We start from the raw sequence: 16,634 nt of genomic DNA on the forward strand, positions 1-16,634 counted from the left end.
TTGCCACAGGATGTGGTGTGGACCAATCCACACCCACCAATTTCTCATGCACACTACAAACACCCCTTAAGCCCATTAGTCTCGGTTACAAATTCACATGTAGGGGTGGATTCGAGCCAAGCCAAGTCGAATAGTATGAGGCTCGAGCTTGGCTCGCCAAGGTAGTACAAGGCTCAAGCTTAGTTTGAGATGGAACCTTGAGCTTGAACTCACTCGAGTAAAAAACTCGTAAGCTTGAGCTCGATTTGAAAAAAAAAAAGTTTATAAAAATAAAAATTATATATAAAAAATATTTTTTATTTGATATTAAAAAAATTAAGAATTATAATATTTTTATTATATATACTCGACTCGTGAGTATATATAATAGAGCTCACGAGCGGAGCTCTATTTGGCTAGAGCTCGACTTGTTTATTAATTGAGCCCGTAAATTGGGCTCGAGCTCGGCTCAACTCAACTTGTCTATGCTCAGCTCGAGTAGCTTGTGAAGAGCTCAGCTCGTGGCCCCCCCACTGACTATTGACTTAAGGAAGAAGCGGTTTGACGCCCCGATCAATGCCAAACGCACTCAAATCTGGTTGGTGGGTAAGGGCTGACGTGGACGACTTGGCCAAGGGCTGATGTGGACGAGGGGACGCTGACGTGAGTTTGAATTTGTTACTGGCTCCGCTCAAAAATCAGCTACTCTCGGTAGCCCTGGGTTAAAACCGTGAATCACGGCCCTTGATGCATTGATGTGGTCCACCTTGAATTGGATGAAGTGACGTAAAGTAGGGCCACAGAAATACGTCGAAGGTCGTGATTTCACGGTTTTAGCCTAGCGCTACTCCAACGGGAGTAGCTGATTTGTTGAAGTCTCCAGGTAACGAGCTTGTAAGTGTTGGCGCCAGAATACATGGACATAGGGTTTCTCTGATTCTCCGACTCTGATTCACCATTGCTTCCTTTGCGATGGTGAGGAGTTCTATGGTTTTCTCTTGCTTTCGGCGATGGAGTGGAAGATTTAGTAACAGGTACGTCGCTACGTCGCTACGTCTTCTGTCAATGTCAACTAAGGAGACAACCTTCATGCCCTGTGCAACTCTTTCTCTGTCAGTGGAACTTATATCCTGCGTATTCTGTCCCTTCCAGATATCTTCTTTCTGAAAAGCAAGGCACACTATGGGGAAGATGCGATTTTTCTACAAGTTTTTCCGTTAACCACAGTACCCATAACAATAGGTGCGGGTTTTATTTAATCTTCTAGGATATTGTTGTGGGAAATTTGGCGTCAGACTATCAAGATTAGTTATATCTGATGCAATCTCTAGTGTTTCAATTTAGTCTTTGTTTACCTACTGTAAATTAATAAATAATTAAGGTCTTAGAAATTAAGGGCTCCTTCGTTTTGGTTTAATTAGCGTTTGAAATAAGTCCTATATAGGCTGCTGTCTGAGGCGCATGGATATGGGATTTGTTTTCCTTTGTAGATATAGACTCGTTGAAGAATAAAATGTCATTTTAGGGTCTGCATCAATTGAACTTACTTTTATCTCTGTTATCCTTTCTGTGGGTGAGTGTGATGAGACTTTCTTAAATGACATTCATATATCCATATCATGCAAAATGAAAATTTTGAGTGCCTTGTGCCTGGGTCTGCGAGACTTGCAGGTGTAGACGGAGGCCGCAGTTTGCATATCCAGAGGATCAAATATCCAACATTCCAACTATGAGCGTCTCCAGAGAAAGTAAAAAGCATATTTACTTAATTTTAATGGTTTAACCATCTAACTTAGATATTGTTTTTCTAAGTTATCTATAAATGGTAAAAATGAACAGTTGAGATCATATTTCAAGTTGATCCCACTTTCTAATCACGTCTGTCTTAATTGTGTGACAGTAGATAGTAATACTGGAGATCCTTTTTGGCTGTCCTCATCTTGTCCATGTATGAACTAGTGTTTTAAAAGCGCAAGGGGCATTTTGCGCCTCATGCCTTTTCGAAGCAAGGTGCAAAAATGCTAAAAAATTCAAAGAAATAAAAATGAAAAAAAAAACAAATGTTTAACATAATATTAATTAAAAATATGAACTTAGAATAAATGTTTTAAAAAAACCTATTATCTAAAATTAAAATACATAAACATAACATGTAAAACATATTTAAAATGATAATTTACAAATAATAAAGAAAAACATATAAAACATATTCAAGCATGTAAAACTCTCAATCTCTTTATTTTTTTGTTCCCAATTGCATTACTCCAAATAGCTAATGTGATGTTAAACATTATGCATTCTTCATTCTCTGAGTTGCTTTTGTATCAAGCCCCTTGAGGCAAGCCCAAACAAGCCCATGACAAAGTCTTAAATTCTTAATTCCTATAAAAAGGATTTTATAATTTTAATTGTCTTTTAAAAATATCTTTTAAGGTCATTTACTAAAACACCCCCCACAGTTTCATGAATTTACTAAAACCTACATAGTTTGTGTTTTACAAAAATATCCTCTATAGTTTGCAATCAATTTACTCAATCGACCTTCCATTAGATGAAAGTGGAAAATGACAGTTTTAACTCTAACGTCCATTCAAATAAATTTAATCAAAAGAAACTAAAAACAAAAATACCATTTTTTCCCTAGTAAAACATGGGCAACCACTCTATTTTTCTCTATTTGGTCAGTTTTGTTTTCTATACAAAAAAGTGTTAGGGGTACTTTTGGAATAAACAACCCTGGACCCATGCCCTTGAACATTTTCCACTTAGTTTAGGTGATCATGTTACTATTTTCAGATGGAAAAACATATAGTTCTTGATGAAAGGTCGATTAAATAAATAGGCTACAAACTATAAGGGGTATTTTATTAAAATACAAACTATAGTGTAGGTTTAAGTAAATCTGTGAAACTATAGGGGGTGTTCTAGTAAATGGCCCTATCTTTTATTATGATGAATGAATGAGCAACAGTATAGGGATTATGAATTTAAGACTCTGATATGGGCTTGTTTGGGCTTTACTTAAGGGGCTTGGTTGGGTCTAGGGGCGCTTGGGCTGAAACGCAGTGTGCACCAGGCGCGTGCCTTTTGAAAGTGCTGTGCCTGAGACCTCACCTGTGTGCAGGTGCACCTTTCAAATCACTCGTATGAACATTGAAGTTCCAATGTATTTTCAACTGGCATTACAACCATAGGTTTTTCTTGCTAGTTCCTGAAGAATAGAGTTTCTCCTCTCATAAACCTTAATTTGACCCCATAGAGAATACATATTAGTGGTGCATAAAATACCCAAAATATCGCTATATGGATACATTTCACATCTGGTTCACTTTGGGGACGCCACCCCCAAACCACCATAGGCTCCATGCACACACCTTTTTCTCCCAAAGTGGTATGTACAATACACCATTAGAATCAAAGACATCCATAAACATGTATCTTGATTCTCTCAAAATATAGGAATGTGAGAAGCCATAGGACCCTATACTGTTTTCTAGGTCTTGTAACCCCAAATCCAAGCTTGTGTTCCTTCTAAAATTGTCTCTGCTCCAATATTATATTAGGGATAGAGATAGTGCAGTTTGGGCAAGCGTCTTGCCTCAACGGCCTCTATTTGGGTTTGGGGCAGGTTTCACACACACTGAATAAGTTTAGTAACAGTTTTCTTCAGGACGTGAACTTGTCATAGGTTGGTTACTATGTTTAAAAAGATCACGTAACATAGTTAAGTATCTTTCATTCATTTCTCCTCTGTTTATTTTTTTGGTAATAAAAATAAAATTTATTAAACAGAAAAGTAGAGTATAGAAGGGGAGTGACCAGAAGTCAGTCAAGAGAGAAATGAAAAACACACTCATGTAACTATGAGGTTTTGTTAGGCCTAGGTAACTTACTAAAAAGAAATGAGGCTCTGCTGGGAAAGTTGCTATGGAGACTACCTATGGAGAAGGACAAGATTTGGGCTAAGATAGTGATTAGAATTCGTGGGTTTGCAGTTGACGGTTGGGATGTTGGAATTTTGGCTGGGGCTACATTGACTTGGAAAGCCATTATTGCTGTCCTTCTTTCCTGCTGTTTATCAGATATGATCTTTGTTCTGGTAACCTTATAAAATTTTGGGAACAGGTTCAGGTGGGTAATCTATCTTTGAAAAATAAATATCCCGTCATATTTGCCCTATCACAATATAAGGATAAACCTGTGTCATCCTTCTTGATTCCCTCAAGTTTAAGAACTGGTTTTGATTGGGATTTGGGTTTAAGGAGGGGTCTGAGTGATTCAGAATTTAACGAGGTCTTGGATTTGCTTCATATCCTTGATGGGGTTTACTTGGACTCCTCAAAACCTGATAGTTGCATTTGAACTCTTTCCTCCTCCGGTTCCTTCAATTTTCATGTGCTTCTTTCTTCAAGGCCCTCATTCAACCTATTGATTCTTCCGGAATTCCATTTCTAGTGGTTGAGGTTTGGGGTTTTTTGTTGGGAAGTCTTCCTGGAAAGAATTAATACTTGTGATTTACTCCAAAGGAAAAGAACAAATTGGTGCTTATCTCCTCACTAGTCTCCCCCGACTAATGTGCAAAGCTTGTTTGGTCCTCTTTCTTGAAGTAGCCAAAGAAAAGGATACGAGTCTTATGGAGATGTGTTAGGGCGGCTGTATGTTGGACCATATGGGAACTTGGGAAGAGAGGAATGCAAGATTGTTTTCAAAAAGGGAAAGAAGTAGAGAAGCTATCATAGAAACCATTATGGTGAGAGTGGTTAATTGGATTAAATCTATGGATATGTTTGCCAACTTCTCAACAGGTGATATCTTGAACTCATGGATGGAAGTGGCCAGTATGTCCTGTTTGGTCTCCTCCTACGTTTAACATCAAACTGAACTTTGATGGGAGTAGTGCTGGAAACCCAGGTCCTTATAGTATCAGAGGGTTTTTTAGAGATGGTGAAGTCAGAGTTATTGAATTATATTCGGGCCCTATTGGAGTAGGTGATTCTCTAAGGGCTGGGGTTATGGCTGTCATGGAAGGAGTGCAAAAGGCAAAGGAGCTGGATGTTAGGAAGTTGATGAAGGTTACTCAAAGTTAGTAGTGGAATGGTTGCAAAAGGAAGATAAGGGTTTCTGGATTTACAACAATGAGAGAAAGAGATTTAAATGGCTGACGAAAGATATGGAAGTGCAATTCAGCTGGGTTAAAAGGATCGCAAATGCCTTTGCTGATGTTTTAGCTAAGCAAGGCGTGGAAAGGAATCATTTGTTTTGGGATCTTTTGTAATTGCATAGTTGTTGTGGAGAGGCAAGACAGTTTACCTCTCCTAATCCTGTAATTATTTTTTATTAATCTAATGAAATTCAGTTATTGATAAAAAAAGAAAAAGAAAAACACACTCCAACTCATAAACAAGCAACCAACCCTGCCGAGCCACAAAATCACCAAACCCAAGAGCCCAAAAAACCACTAAACAAACACAAACTACAACAACCATAGACCAGGCAAAACTCAATAATGCAAAAACTCAACCTCAAAGACAGTACACTCAGAACACTTCAAAACCCATGAGAAACAACAGCCTCCCTTGAGTACCAACAGTAGACCCACCCTCAAACATTGCAGTCTCTAACCCACTAACCACTAAAAACTTTTAGAGGTTTCCTTGATCTTCAAGATCTTCTTGCTTGGTTTAATCCTAGACAGGCCTCCTTTTAGTCTAGCAAAATCCTTTGAGACGAGAACATCTCGATGTTTTCTCCTCTGTTTATTATTTGTCTTGCCTTGCCTTCCCCTCCTTATTTGTGGGCTAAAAGGTTCCAGTTGGCATTATTGGTCAGGCTTGGATGGTTGAATTGAAGCAAAGCCATTTATGCCTATGTATATGTTTATATTTTTTTACATGTCTCAAGCAAAGTTAGAATGAAATAGTTTCTATCGACACCAAGCTTTGGAGGAGGAAATAGTTAACAGAATATGTAGATCCCTTTTCTCATGGATAAGTTTCTTCCCATCTTTTAAAGGAATACCTTTTGAAAAGTTTTTTGATAGTGTTAATCTCTTTTTGTAAAGGCTGAAAGGTTTGTTCAGGCTCAGGGTACAGAATCTTGTGTACAGGGGCTATACATTGTGTCTCTTTTCTTGTACTAATTTCAATGAAATTATAATTATCTTTTTCCAGAAAAAAGGACTCAAGCACGGTTAGAATGAAACTCCATTCTAACCTTACTCTTAAACAAGATAGACCACTTTGAAATCATTGCTTCATCATATGTACACAGTACTCAAGGTGGTGACCATCTTATAAAGAAGCCACTATAGTGTCAATGCACTCCAATGTTTTAAAACACAGAGGTTTGATGCAAAGTGTTCAACTGTCCTAAGGTATGAGGCTTAAACTAGAATGTAAGAGGTGCAAACCTCTTGAGCATAAAATTTTAAATTAATAAATAATTATAAATAAAAAAATAAATAAAAAAGGAAAAATCATGAGAAATTAGAAATTTCATATTTGCAATTTATAACAATAAATTATAGAGAGAAATGAATTGTGCCGAAGGTTTGAGAACATGTGGCTAACACATCCGGACTTTGTGCCAAAGGTTGAGGAATAGTGGAGAGAAGAGATTAGAGGAATGGAGTGGAAAGGGGTGATGTTCCATAAGAAATTAAAAAGTTTGAGATCTAAACTAAAAGATTGGAATAGGGAGGAGTTTGGTAGGGTGGAAGAGCTCAAAGCTAAATTGTCAACTCAAATCGAGGATCTAGACTCAAAGGAGTATCAAAGGATCATGAGTGTACAAGACATAGAGTTGAGATGGAAGTTGAAGAAAGAATTAGAAGAGGTTCTTTTGAGGAGGAAATCTCCTGGAGGCAAAAATCTAGGCATAAGTGGATCAAGGAAGGGGATGGGAATACCAAGTTTTTCATGATATGGCCAATGGGAGGAGGAAAAATTTTGTGGCTAAGGTTGAGGTCGAGGAGGTGGAAATTGAGTCTCAAGAGGAGATAGCCAACTGTGTTGTAGCCCACTTTAAATCCATTTTGAGTAGACCTTTGGGGAGTCGGGTGAGAGTGGAGGATTTGGGTTGGCCAAGTTTATCTACCTTAGAGATGGGCTGGTTGGAAAGAAACTTTGAAGAAGAGGAGATAAGGAAAGCTATTTTCTCAATGAATAGATCCAAGGCGCCTGAACCTGATGGATTTACCATGGCCTTTTATCATGACTATTGGAACATTATCAAAGAAGACTTGTTTGAGGTTTTTAGGGAGTTTGAAAACAACCATGTTATTAGTCGGGGGATAAATGCTACCTTCCTAGCTCTTATCCCTAAGAGACTAGATGCAAAACATCCTAAAGATTTCAAGCCGATCAGTTTGGTGACCAACATATACAAGATTGTGGCAAAAGTGCTATCATTGAGACTCAAAAAGGTTCTTCCCTCTCTCATTACTCAAACTCAAGGAGCTTTTATACAGGGTAGACAAATTATAGATAAGATCCTCATAGCAAATTAATGTGTGGAGGAGATGAGGAGATCAGACATTCAAGGCTTTGTTTGTAAGTTGGATATTGAAAAAGCCTATGACATGGTGGACTGGAAATGTGGATTTGGGGACAGGTGGTGTAGTTGGGTGAATGGTTGTATAACCTCTTGTCATTTTTCAGTTCTAGTTAATGGAGGGGTCAAGGATTTTTTCCTAGCTTGTAGAGGGTTAAGACAAGGTGATCCACTTTCACCTTTCTTGTTTACACTTGGGGCAGATGTGTTTACCAGAATGATTTCTAAAGCAGACAAGGAGGAGCTAACAAGTGGTTGGAGGATAGGTAGAAATAATGTCCTGGTGACCCACCTTCAGTTTGCGGATGATATTATCATTTTTTTGTGAGGGGAGAGACCTAAGGAGAGTGAGGTACTTGAAATCTCTTATTAAATCCTTTGAGTTTGCCTCCAACTTGTCAATCAACCTTGATAAAAGCTGCACGGTGGGAATCAATTTGGAGGAGGGGGAGATAGAGGCTATTGCAGATTGCTTAGGATGTTCTATGTCCCATTGGCCTTTGACCTATTTAGGGCTTCCTCTAGGAGGTAACCCCAAAGAAAGTTGATTTTGGTATCCAATTGTGGAAAAGTTAGAAAAGAGATTGGCATCCTAGAAGAAGAGCTATATTTCCATAGGGGGTAGAGTGACATTGATTAGGGCTACACTTGCTAGTTTGCCTATTTATTTTCTATCGGTATTCAGGATACCCTCAAGGGAAGCTAAGAAGTTAGAAAAACTGATGAGGGATGTTTTGTGGGAGCTAGGGGAAGTGAAGAAAGACCATTTGATTAGGTGGGAGATAGTTAGCAGAAGCAAGAAAGAAGGGGGACTAGGACTAGGTAACTTAATTCATAAGAATGAAGCTCTACTAGGGAAGTGGTTATGGAGATGGCCTTTGGAGAGGGAGAGACTGTGGCACAAGGTAGTGACTAGAATTCATGGCTGTTTAGAGAATGGATGGGATGCTGGGATATCTCGACGGGCGACCTTTACAACACCATGGAAGGCTATACATGGGATTCTTCCCCATTTTCTCAGTCTAGTCAGGTATGATGTCTACTCTAGAAATAATGTTCTTTTTTGGGAAGACCTTTGGATGGGAAACCAACCCCTTAAAGGCTTTTTTCCATCTCTTTACTCTCTGTCCCGTTACAAGAAAGAGCCGATTTCCAAGTTTACCTCTTCCTCGGTTTCTCCTTTGGCATTGAATTGGGATTTTGGGTTTCGAAAAGGGTTAAGTGATGATGAATGTTCTCGTGTTTTGGAACTTTTGTCATCACTCGAGTCCACTTGTTTGGATCCCCCCAATTCTGATTTAAGAATTTGGACCCCTAACCCGAGAGGCCGTTTTACTTGCTCCTCCTTTTTCAAATCCCTTTGCTCTTCTTCTGTACCCTTGGCTTTCCCAGTTAAAGAAGTCTGGATCAGACCTATTCCCCCAAAGATTGCTGTTTTCTGTTGGGAAGTCTACTATTGGTAAGATTAATACCTTTGAAAACCTGCAGAGGAAGAGACCAAATAGGTGCTTATCTCTGAATTGGTGTCCTTTGTAAAGCTCAAAGTGAGGACTGTTACCACTTACTGATCTCTTGTTCCTTTGTTGCAGCTCTATGGGATTGGATTTTTGGGCTGTTTGGGAGTAGATGGAACCTACCATCTGATATTAGTTTGTTGTTTAGTCTGTCTACTTTTGAGTGGCACACAAAGAGAGGGAGAATTATGTGGAAGGTTATTAGAGCAGCAATCTTGTGGACTGTTTGGGAAGAAAGAAACACCAGATTTTTTTCTGAAAACGAAAGGAGCGTGCCAGAAGTTAAGGACTGTGTTTTAACAAGGGCAATTCAGCGGTTGAAAACATTAAACCTGTTTGATAGTTATTCCTTCGATGACCTGTGGAGGAACTGGTTAGCAGTAGCAAATACTTCTACCAGGAAAAATAGACTTTTAGTACAATGAGAGCTACCTAGGGAGGAGTTCGTTAAGCTGAATTTTGATGGGAGTAGCAGAGGTAACCCTGGACCCTCGGGTATAGGAGGAGTTTTGAGAAATAAAGACAGTATGATCATATCCTTATATTCAGGGCCTGTGGGTCTGGGCATAAGGGCTGAATTGCTTGCTGCGGTACAAGGTATCCAGCTTGCAAACCAGTTAGGGATAGAGCACTTGCTTATTGAAGGGGACTCTCAGGTGGTGGTGGAATGGCTGTTGAATCCGGACTCTGTGATTTGGGGCTATAGAGACCTCTTTAAAAAAGTCAAATGGATAACAAGAAATATGACAGTTAGAGTCCAGTGGGTAGGCAGATCAGCAAACTCTATGGCTGATTCACTTGCTAAATAGGGGGTTTCTTGGGACTCTTTATTTTGGACTACGGACTACCTTGTAATCATGTTCATCTGATCTTGTAATGCTGTAATTAATCTTAAAGGAAAGGTCACATCTCGTGCCTTTCCTTGGGTTGCCTGTAACTCTTATTTTCTGGGTTAATAAAATATTTATTCATTGATAAAAAAATAAAATCATCAAATACAATACAAATATTAAAATCATCACATTTAAATATGAAATTGAATTATGACACTCCATTATTATTTAAGTGTCATCAACCATTAGTACATCACTTGCAAAGTTGCAAATCACAATTTCAGAATTAGTAATTCACATAAATTGCATAATTGTCTCATCTCATATTCAAATATTCAAATGAATGTAAGAAGTTAATAGCAAGCATTTAGCAATTTTAGGTGAAGCATAAATTACAAGTACTAAGTACTAACCACTAACCTTACTAATATTTGAAGATAAAGAAGGGACAGAATCCTCTGTTGCTGACTTTCTGTGGCAGAAGCAGCAGTGGTGGCAGAAGAAGCAGAGGGGGGAACCACTATGTTTTGAAAGTAAATGTAGCAGAGGCAGCAGCAGTTGCTGCAGAAGAAGCTTATCTGAGAATGAGAAACTTTGATATACTTGAAGTTTCAAGCAAATAAAAGCCTTGATGTAAACTTTATATAATACATACTATAATAATATATAAGTTGGGTCTTTATGAGGCATATGGAGTGGATGTCATTCTTGATTCTCCATGAAAGAAGAAGAAATTTTGGTGTACTTGATGTATGGAGCAAATAAAAGCTTCAATATAAACTTTATATATTATATATGACAATAATATACAAGTTGGGCCTTGATGAGTCTTATTCCTCTTGTATAGAATGCAAGAAAAGTGTGCACTTAATACGAGGCATATGCTAGTCTACATTGAAGAAGAAGAAGCTTTGGTGTAATTTATCAAAAAAAAAAAAGAAGAAGCTTTGGTGCACTCAATGTATTGAGTAAATAAAAGCCTGGATATAAACTTTATATATTATATATGTTATAATAAATATAAGTTGGGCCTTTATAAGGTGTATGCCCCGAGTTTGTGAGCATTTCTCTTTTGTGCCTAAGAGCATTTTTTTGAAGATCAATAAAGAAAAAAAATTATTCAATCAGGCAGAAAATGCAATGATTTGGTGACAAGAAGTCATCCCAACTCTTACAAAACAGAAGCAGAGAAAAAGCAAAATTACAACTAGAGTTATACATTCAAAGTGTTCTAGAAGTTGTCTCCAAAGTTTCCTTTGCTTAAACCTCTGAATTCTGGCAGAACTAAGACCCACCCTACAATCCTTAAATTGGTGACTGTCCCTAACTCTCTATTGCTTCTCAATTTGCCTTCAAAAAATTCTCTTATTTCTTTCTTTCCAGACATCCCAACATACTGCAAATGGAACACAGCTCAAAATGATTTTTGTTTTGATGCTTCCATATCCTAGGCCCAAATACTCCTAATGTAACTGCAGCGTACGAGAAGGTGAAGAATAGACTCCTCTTTAGACAAACAAAGTGGGCATCTACTTGGAAATTGATGGCCTTTCTTTTTCAGATTGTCTTGAGTCAGGATACTTCCCATTGAAATGAGCCAAGCAAAAGCTTTCCCCCAAACTCCTTTAACTGAATCAGACTCCCTGATTTCTGGACAAAGCATTGTACAGAGATTCAACAGTAAATCTTCCATTTTTATTTTCTTTCCACTGTTTATCATCTGGAAATGAAGGACATACTTCCACTTCTTGAAGCTTCGCCAACAGCCCCATACATTCCTCTATTTCCCAATCCAACAAAGGTCTTCTGAATTTAGGACACCACACCACTGCCCCATTGTGGAATTCATAGCATTGAGAAATAGGTATACCCTTCTTGCTTAGACTGTAAAGCCTAGGACATAACTCACACAGCTTTCCAACCCCAATCCAGCCATCCTCCCAAAATCTCACACTTGAACCATTCCCCACCTTCCAATTTAAAAAAGGGAAAATTCCCGATAGGTACTCTATACTTTAGGTCGAGTGTCAATTTAGTACTCGAACTTTAAATTGCGACAATCTAGTACCCGAACTTTCGAAACGCGACAATTTAGTACCTAACGTTAATGGACCGTCAGTCATATATTTCACGTGACCTCATGTGCGATTTAATATTTTTGAAAATGTCAAAATTACCCTTAAAATAAAACACTGTTTATTATCTTCTTTCTCACGAAAATAAAACAGATCCCAAGCTCTAACAGTCCGGACAAAAACTCAAGAGCCTGTTCGCCTCTCGCTATCCTCCAAGAGCCCAAAATAAAGGAAGCAAAAAACCCAAACTTCTATTAGAGTCCGGATCTGCTACACTGTATGTAGATGATATATTCCACTTTGACCACATGGAAGAACCGCCCATCATGGGATCTGAGGGTCAAAGCTCCTATTCTTCTTCTACCTCCTGCACCACCTCTTCTTCTTTCTCTTCTTCTCACACTGCGAGCAAAGAATTCTCCATGATCTCATATTTGGCGAGATGCCACACAGAGTTAAAAGCAGGGCAGAACTAATCAAGCACGAATCGTTTTCCTTTGGGAGCCCTTGATTCAGCGGAGGCCCTACAATTTGATCTGGGATTGTACCGGAAGACTGAAAGGTAACAACAGTTCGTCTCGATTTCTGCTGTTGTTGCATATCGGTGGTGGAGATAGATAATCTTTAATTTTTTTCTCCTTTGTTTTTTAGAGTGAGACTGAAGATTGTTTTGTTGGCTGGGATCGATCCGTAAGAGTTGAGTTAATTCTTTTGGTTTGGCTTGGGAGTTCTGGGCAAAGGTGGGTGCATGTACAATGGTAGAAGAGATTTCAAGGATGATTTGGATTTATTGGACTGCTTTGTAATTGTATTTTGAAGTATAGATAGATTCTGAGATTTATTGGAATCAATAAATTGGTCTGCATCGGGACTTTGGTGGAAGTTTGTTAAGTTGGATCTTTATTTGGTGGTGATTCGGGAGTTGATTCTGTTCTGTGTAGAAAAGGCTTGAGAATTTTGAATGAGAGAGGATTCTGGAAGAAAAGGGAAATGAAAGATAAACTTGTGGTTTTGGAGGGACAATGACTGGAGGGTCATTGGGTCTACGTATAGGGAGTTATGGATCATTGCAACAACTTCAGAACAGTGTTGTGCTGCCGGTTTAGACTACACCCATCCTTGTTCGCAAGCCCCTGAAGATGCTCCTGTCTGGGTCTAGAGAGAAGGAAAAGTTTCTTCACCGGATCTGCAAATTTGCTGGTATGAGGGTTGGAATGCTGCTTCTGGTGGTCATTTCTGGTGTGGTTTTTATGTATGTTTTATCTGTGGTCAGCAAAGGTTTGGCTTCGACTTGCCCGACCTATTATTGGACCTTAGTAGTAATCAAATCAACAGGTTTGGCTTCTGTTCGCCTTTGCTTTTGTCGGGAGAAGCCGAAAGACCGGTCGAAGGACATGATCATAAGCGGCGGTGAGAACCTGAGCAGCGTGGAGGTGGAATCAGTGCTATACACAAATCCAACCGTGAAGGAAGTGGCAGTGGTAGCTTAGCCGGACGAGTTCTGGGGTGAGACTCCATGTGCTTTTATAAGCTCGAAACCTCAGATGCCAAGGCCGTCGGAGAAGGAGACCATAGAATATTGCCGTGGTCGGTTGCCACACTACATGGTTCCCAAGACGGTGGTGTTTAGAGACGAACTTCCCAAGACACCAGGAAAAATTCAGAAGTTTCTTCTTAGGGAGACATGGATGTGTTAAAAGGATTGGATTCGTTGCAGGAGTGATCATGTGTGAATATTGGTTTTGATTTTATGGATAGGTTGATAAAGAAAATTAGATGATATTTCAAGGGTAGTTTTGTCTTTTCACGTGCCATTTAACGACTAGTTAGCGGCAGGTACTAGATTGTCGCGTTTTGAAAGTTCGGGTACTAGATTGTTGCGTTTTAAAGTACGGGTACTAAATTGGCACTCGGCCTGGAGTACAGGGTACCTATTGGGAATTTTCCCTTTAAAAACGGTTGAATCAAAGAGTTAAACTTCATGATTCCTTTCCAGACACTCACCCCATACGTAGATAGGATTTACCTCACATCCCACCCAAAATTCACCACTCCATATTCGCAAGCCACCACCCTTCTCCATTGTGCTTCCCTCTCTCTACCAAACCGCCAAACTCATTTCCCCAACAAGGCCTTATTAAAAGTTCCCACCCTTCTCACTCCCAAACCCCCATCCCTCTTGGCCCTACAAACCAGGTCCCAACTCACCAAATGATAATTTCTTTCTCTCCACCTTTAGATTCCAGAGAAAATCTCTCAGTAACTTTTCAATTTCTTCTTGCACCAAAGCTGGAGCCTTCAGCAAGGACAAGCAGTAAATGGGTACATTATGTGGAACTGTACTTCCCACACCTTTTAAAATATTGATGCATTCTAACAGAAAGCTTTTTTGAGGGGTTAACCTTTTATTTAGAAGAATTCCATCTTATTTTGAAGATAATATATTAGTGTCCTCCTTAGACTCTCTTATCTATTATGTGTGCTGATCAAGAGAACTATCCTTGTTTTAAAAGATTGCTTTGTGGTTATCTTAGTTGGGATATGTTTTTTTTTCTGAGTTCAAGGAACTAATTGAAAATATCCCCTTGATTGGCCATCTCCTCATATGTGGTTTTTATGAACTGAGTTGATATACCCTAGATCCACTTAGAGGAATAGTGTTGAGATCATATTAGGAATCAAGAGAAAAGAACCAGATAGTTGAGCAGGGGACTATCGATTATCTGTGGAAATTGGAGTACTGGACATGATTTTCTTTTTCCTGATGCCAGTGGCTTGAGTTTCTTTATGCTGATTCTTACAATTTATATTATTTTCTTTTCTTCTCTCATTTTTTTTATTCTTAAACCTATTTATTCTAATTATTCTTAATCCTATTACTTGGTAATATCTCCAATCTCCCTTAGATTTGAAGGTTTTGACATCTTGTAAATTCTGCATGCTAGTTTAGTCTAAGCATTGAGTAATGCGTATCTAATTCCTGACTTATAATACTTTCTGCAGGTTTTTGACCCAAAGAATGGAGGTACCTTTCATTTTTCTTCACCTTATTTTACCAACTCTTACTGATGTTATTAATGCTGTCTCTGTAAATTTTTTGAATTCTTGAGGTGAAAAATATAAAAACAGTCAGCCTTGCAATCTATTCAGGTTAAGTTGACATAATGATTTTATTGTGTGATTTGTGTCCTTTAAAGATTCTACCTGGTTTTGATAATCTTGAATATCAAGAATTGCCACATATTACAAATAAAAGACCAGAAAGAACCTCTAGTGATTTTTGACTGCATGAGGGAAGTGTGGTACTGTGGTGTGGCTTCCAGAATTTGGAATGAATTTAGATGACTATGGGATGGACGCAATGGCGGAAATGTTACATATTAAAGCAGGAAAGTTCACAGTCAAATCATTCTACAATGCTTTGATCAGTACAGACGAGCAGCTAGTCCCTGCCAACATCATTCAGTAAAAGAATGTGCCTTCAAAAATTGCTTTTTTTTTTTTTGTTTGGACTGCTTGCCTAAACAGAATCATAACCATGGACAGCCTCTTGTGGAAGGGTCTGCTACTGGACTCATCAGATTGTGTTTTATGTGAAGGACACCTGAAATATGTGAATCACTGCATTGCAGCTTTTCTTATGAAATTTGGTCCAGAATTTTACAACCTTTTGAGGGCAAAGCTGCTATCCAAGCTCAGTAGCGGAGTTTATAATAGGTTGGAGGGTGAAGGCCTGAACAAAAGAGGAAAACTGATCTGAAATATAGTCCCAGTGGTGGTGTTTTGGTGCATATGGCAGGAGAGACACAAGGATTTTTTAAATCAAGATTAGCCTTACAGATGTTATTTTTCAGAAAATTTTGGGAAAGATGTTTTCATGGCTCTCTTGTCCTAAGATTTTCAAGAATATAGGCTTCAACTCCTTTTTTGTACATGGGAATTTTTTGTAAAGCAGGGTGGAGGGTATAGTGATGCCAGGGCAGTTTTTTGATCAGTCCCTATATACCTCATCAGATTGTACATGCTTTTTGTACTGGCGTGGCTAGTTGCATTATCCATTGGAGGGATGGTTTAATTATTCTAGTTTTGTGATGTATGCTTTGGTATACAAGGGATGGATTTTTGGGGTTATTTGTGGCATATTTCTATCCATGTATTCTCCATTTATTCCTTCCTTTCTTTTTATGTGGTTTTGTGTGTTTTACATGTAGAAATACATACATAAGTATGCATATGCATACATGCATTCATCTGAATGAATCAACTTGGAGTTAAATAAGATTAGCTTAATTTATGTGAGTTTCAACTGAATCAATGAGCTTTATCAAACTTGGCCATTCTTTACATGGATTGGTTTGCTTCATTATTTTTTCTGTGCATCTGCAGGTAGGTTGGATTACTCAATTAGGAATGATTAAACTGCCATTTGGGATTCCTAGCTACAGTACAACAGTACAAGGTCAAATACCCAATGATTGCAGCCGTGGAGCAATAATTTCATCAGAGGTTCTCCATATTAAAGAATGTTTTGATTTTTATATGTAACATATGCATGCTAGGATAAGCTTCAAGAAGTATTTAAAGAATATCCATCATGGGTGCCATTCATTTCTATAAACTAGTGGACATTTTCTTGCCAGAACTACATTAATTTGTTATTAAGAACTTCATTCAAGCCCATT

The 16,634-nt window shown here is 38.5% G+C and overlaps 1 protein-coding gene across 8 annotated transcripts in view; it reads left to right on the forward strand.

Annotated features, from left to right (window-relative positions):
- The first annotated feature begins 818 nt into the window (after positions 1–818).
- The window catches only part of LOC104609925 (PPR containing-like protein), a 34,809-nt gene continuing 18,993 nt past the window's right edge, over positions 819–16,634 (forward strand). For 4 of the 8 annotated variants that reach the window (XM_010276356.3, XM_010276359.3, XM_010276357.3 and 1 more), the window contains exons 1-4: positions 820–1,013; positions 1,132–1,221; positions 14,956–14,977; positions 16,339–16,458. In XM_010276356.3, the coding sequence (XP_010274658.1) occupies positions 952–1,013; positions 1,132–1,221; positions 14,956–14,977; positions 16,339–16,458 (294 nt within the window). In that variant the 5' untranslated portion in view covers positions 820–951. Of the gene's footprint in view, positions 1,014–1,131; positions 1,222–1,650; positions 1,728–14,955; positions 14,978–16,338; positions 16,459–16,634 lie in introns of those variants that run through there. The other 4 variants (XM_010276355.3, XM_088903070.1, XM_088903072.1 and 1 more) reach the window with 4 other exon arrangements.

Source organism: Nelumbo nucifera, chromosome 4 (genome assembly GCF_055504915.1).
Source record: "Nelumbo nucifera cultivar China Antique chromosome 4, China Antique-T2T, whole genome shotgun sequence".
Taxonomy (NCBI): domain Eukaryota; kingdom Viridiplantae; phylum Streptophyta; class Magnoliopsida; order Proteales; family Nelumbonaceae; genus Nelumbo; species Nelumbo nucifera.